The sequence below is a fragment of the Aptenodytes forsteri genome, unplaced genomic scaffold, assembly GCF_000699145.1.
Source record: "Aptenodytes forsteri isolate BGI_AS27 unplaced genomic scaffold, ASM69914v1 Scaffold94, whole genome shotgun sequence".
NCBI lineage: Eukaryota > Metazoa > Chordata > Aves > Sphenisciformes > Spheniscidae > Aptenodytes > Aptenodytes forsteri.
The window spans coordinates 4,558,760-4,559,670 of NW_008795017.1; the positions used below are offsets into that span (position 1 = coordinate 4,558,760).

The window sequence follows — 911 nt, forward strand, 5'->3', positions numbered from 1 at the left end:
TTTTTTTTTTTTTTTTTTTAATGAGAAAAGCCAAAAAACTTATCTGAAGTTTGATTTTTGAAAAAAAGAAATTTCTGGAATCAGGTTTACATGAGATGAAACTTTTCTTGTTATTTGAAAACCCAACAGGAGATCTGAAGTCGGTGTCAACCTCTAGATTTCATCTATTTCTTTCAAAGTAGGTTGATGGAAAACGCAAAATACTCACCCACCACTCCTGATCTTCTTCACCATCAACTACAATAATATCTCCCTCTGAAAAAGTTAGCTCATCTGGGTTATCTGCTACACAGTTGTAAATTGCTTTTACTCTCTTGGGTTTAGTTTTTGACTGAAACATAAGAATAAGTAAATATTAATAATACAGCATGGAAGAGACAGAATAGACTTGGAGTTGATCTAAAGAAAGCTTCAGAACTGCTTCCAACCACTATTTTTCATAGGTTAGAGTTCAGCTACATCTTTTATGCTGGGTGCTCATGCTTCAGGCTGAATTTGGCAGTATCCAAAGCCTTTCAGAACCACTGCGCCACCAGCGTGAGCCAGGTTTCCCTTAGCAATCTTCCATTTTGGCTCATCCAAACCTGTCTTCAGAGCTCTACATCACTGGCAACTCAAGAAGAGTACAGGGATCTCGTTAGGTCGTGCAGAGAGGAAATGAGAAAGGCAAAAGCCCAGCTAGAATGCAATCTGGCCGCTGTCATTAAAGACAACAAAAAATGTTTTTACAAATATATTAATGACAAGAAGGGAGCCAAGGAGAATCTCCATCCTTTATTGGATGCAGGGGGGAACATTGTCACTGAGGATGAGGAAAAGGCTGAGGTACTCAATGCCTTCTTTGCCTCAGTCTTTAACAGGCAGGCCAGTTATCCTCAGGGTACTCAGCCCCCTGAGCTGGAAGACAGGGA

General features: G+C 40.0%; 1 protein-coding gene across 1 annotated transcript in view; it reads right to left on the minus strand.

Annotated features, from left to right (window-relative positions):
- ASAP2 (ArfGAP with SH3 domain, ankyrin repeat and PH domain 2) overlaps window positions 1-911 on the minus strand; it is a 71,146-nt gene that overhangs the window by 1,436 nt on the left and 68,799 nt on the right. The window contains exon 27 of the mRNA XM_019471085.1: window positions 209-331. Within this exon, the coding sequence (XP_019326630.1) occupies window positions 209-331 (123 nt within the window). The remainder of the gene's footprint in view (window positions 1-208; window positions 332-911) is intronic.